At 34.7% G+C, this 1,929-nt stretch overlaps 1 protein-coding gene across 1 annotated transcript; it reads left to right on the plus strand.

Annotated features, from left to right (window-relative positions):
- Positions 1-848: 848 nt before the first annotated feature.
- On the plus strand, positions 849-1,571 carry LOC148570242 (uncharacterized protein At4g02000-like). The gene has a single exon (XM_088506925.1). The coding sequence runs from the start codon at positions 849-851 to the stop codon at positions 1,569-1,571; it is 723 nt and encodes a 240-aa protein (XP_088363051.1).
- The last annotated feature ends 358 nt before the right edge of the window (positions 1,572-1,929 follow it).

Consider the following 1,929-nt stretch of genomic DNA (forward strand, 5'->3'; position numbering starts at 1 on the left):
AATTATTTATTTCTATTAGCTTTCCTATCATTATATCTTCCAAGATAGTTTAACCTACTCTCACCCACTAATATCCCACTATATACATGTTAGAATTATTTTCCATCCATTTAATTATACAATAAAGACGCAAAAATATTCCGAGGTAGTTAGTCAAATTGATTTTTTATTTTTTCAAAGCCAAATTGAAATTCCATAAACGTTAGTATTTAAACTGTACGGGAAAACAACAAAAAAGAATTTCTCAATCGGGTGCAAAAGCTAAAGGACATATAAAACTTCTAGACATTACATTGAGCTTTGGATTATTATCCCTTCATGATTAGAGTCAAAGCTAGACTTTTGGGGTATAATAGTACCGACATATCTCCTTGGTTGTTCCTTTTTGTAATTTAAATATAAAATATAAAATACAAAATCGTTAATTTTCATTGTGTAAAGATTAGATAATTTATGGTTTTATGAGGTTACCTTTTAGCGGGAGTACGTACTCCTCATCTAGCGTCCCATGAGTTCGTTCACACTCTGCTAGGGTTTCACTGCGCCGCCTTCATGGTTACACCTTTTTTTATCTTTTCTTCGTCAAAGTCTTTTCTATCTTCTTCTACTTTCTTCTCTTAATTTCTTTTCCACTTAGTTCCCTAATTTTCGTTTTCTCTCCCAATTCATTCCTCTTTTAATTTATTTCGTTTTCTAATTCACCCATTTCATATATCTTATTTCTCTTTGAAATCATTAAATACCAATTCTGTTTTTCTCTACACCATGAGCAACAAATCAGAGATACAAAACCCTCATATAATTGATCTCTGAAATCATTAAATACCAATTTTGTTTTTCTCTACACCATGAGCAACAAATCAGAGACACAAAATCCTCATATAATTGATAGTGATCAGGAGGATGACTTGATCGTTTTAGCTTATGAAGATGTTTCTGAAGGAATTCAAGCCTGTACACGGAGCCTGTCTGGAAGAATTTTCTCAAATCGGATATTTTCCGTAGGTACCATGGAAGGAGCTCTCTATGCAATATGGAATAAACCAGAAGGATTCAGAGTAGTCGAAAAATTCAGGAACCAGTTTCAATTTTTCTTTGAGAATGACTCTGATGTGACTCGAATTGAGAGAGGTTCACCTTGGTTATTCAAGAGTTTTGTCATTCATGTTCGCAGATGGAAGCAGTCAATAAACATGGAGGATAATCACATCTCTTCTTTTCCTGTATGGGCACAATTTTGGGGATTGCCTGAACAATACAAAACACTTGAGGTTGGACGAAAATTGGGTGGGAGACTTGGTCAAATTGAAGATGTTGCTCTATTTGAAGTTAGAGGCAAAGATACACGCATAGTGAAGGCTAAAGTGGAACTGAACGGTGATAAAAGAGTGAGGGATACACTGAAACTGCTTGATCCTAATCAGAAAATGCTGGAAATTGGAGTACGCTATGAACGTATAGGTGTGTTCTGTACTTATTGTGCAAAATTGGGACATGAATCTAAGAACTGCCAATGTTTTATTGATGATTCTGCCCAAAACAATATCAAGGAAGATAAAGTTGGTGAATGACTTAAGGCAGATCAAGTCGGTAGGCGTTTAACTGAAAAGAGAGCTTCCTTCAATCCTAATCAACCTCGGGATGGTTCTATTCCAGCTCAACCGAAGAAAAAATCTCCACCTGCTTAGATTTTTGATAGTTTCTCAAAAATGAGTGTGCAAGATGATTAAAAAAAAACAGAATAATGAAAAAATTGCTGCCAATTCGGGTTCTAGAGAAGAAAATGAGGGTGAATCAGAAAACACAGGTACGACTACTGATACTAATTCTTCTTCTAATACTTTATTGGAGATATCATATCCCATGAATAATGTCCAACACAATAACAACGTCATATCCAAGCTTAAACAGGAGAAGAAAAATCCAAAC

The sequence above is a fragment of the Arachis ipaensis genome, chromosome B3, assembly GCF_059453495.1.
Source record: "Arachis ipaensis isolate K30076 ecotype BB chromosome B3, ASM5945349v1, whole genome shotgun sequence".
NCBI classification, from domain to species: Eukaryota; Viridiplantae; Streptophyta; class Magnoliopsida; order Fabales; family Fabaceae; genus Arachis; species Arachis ipaensis.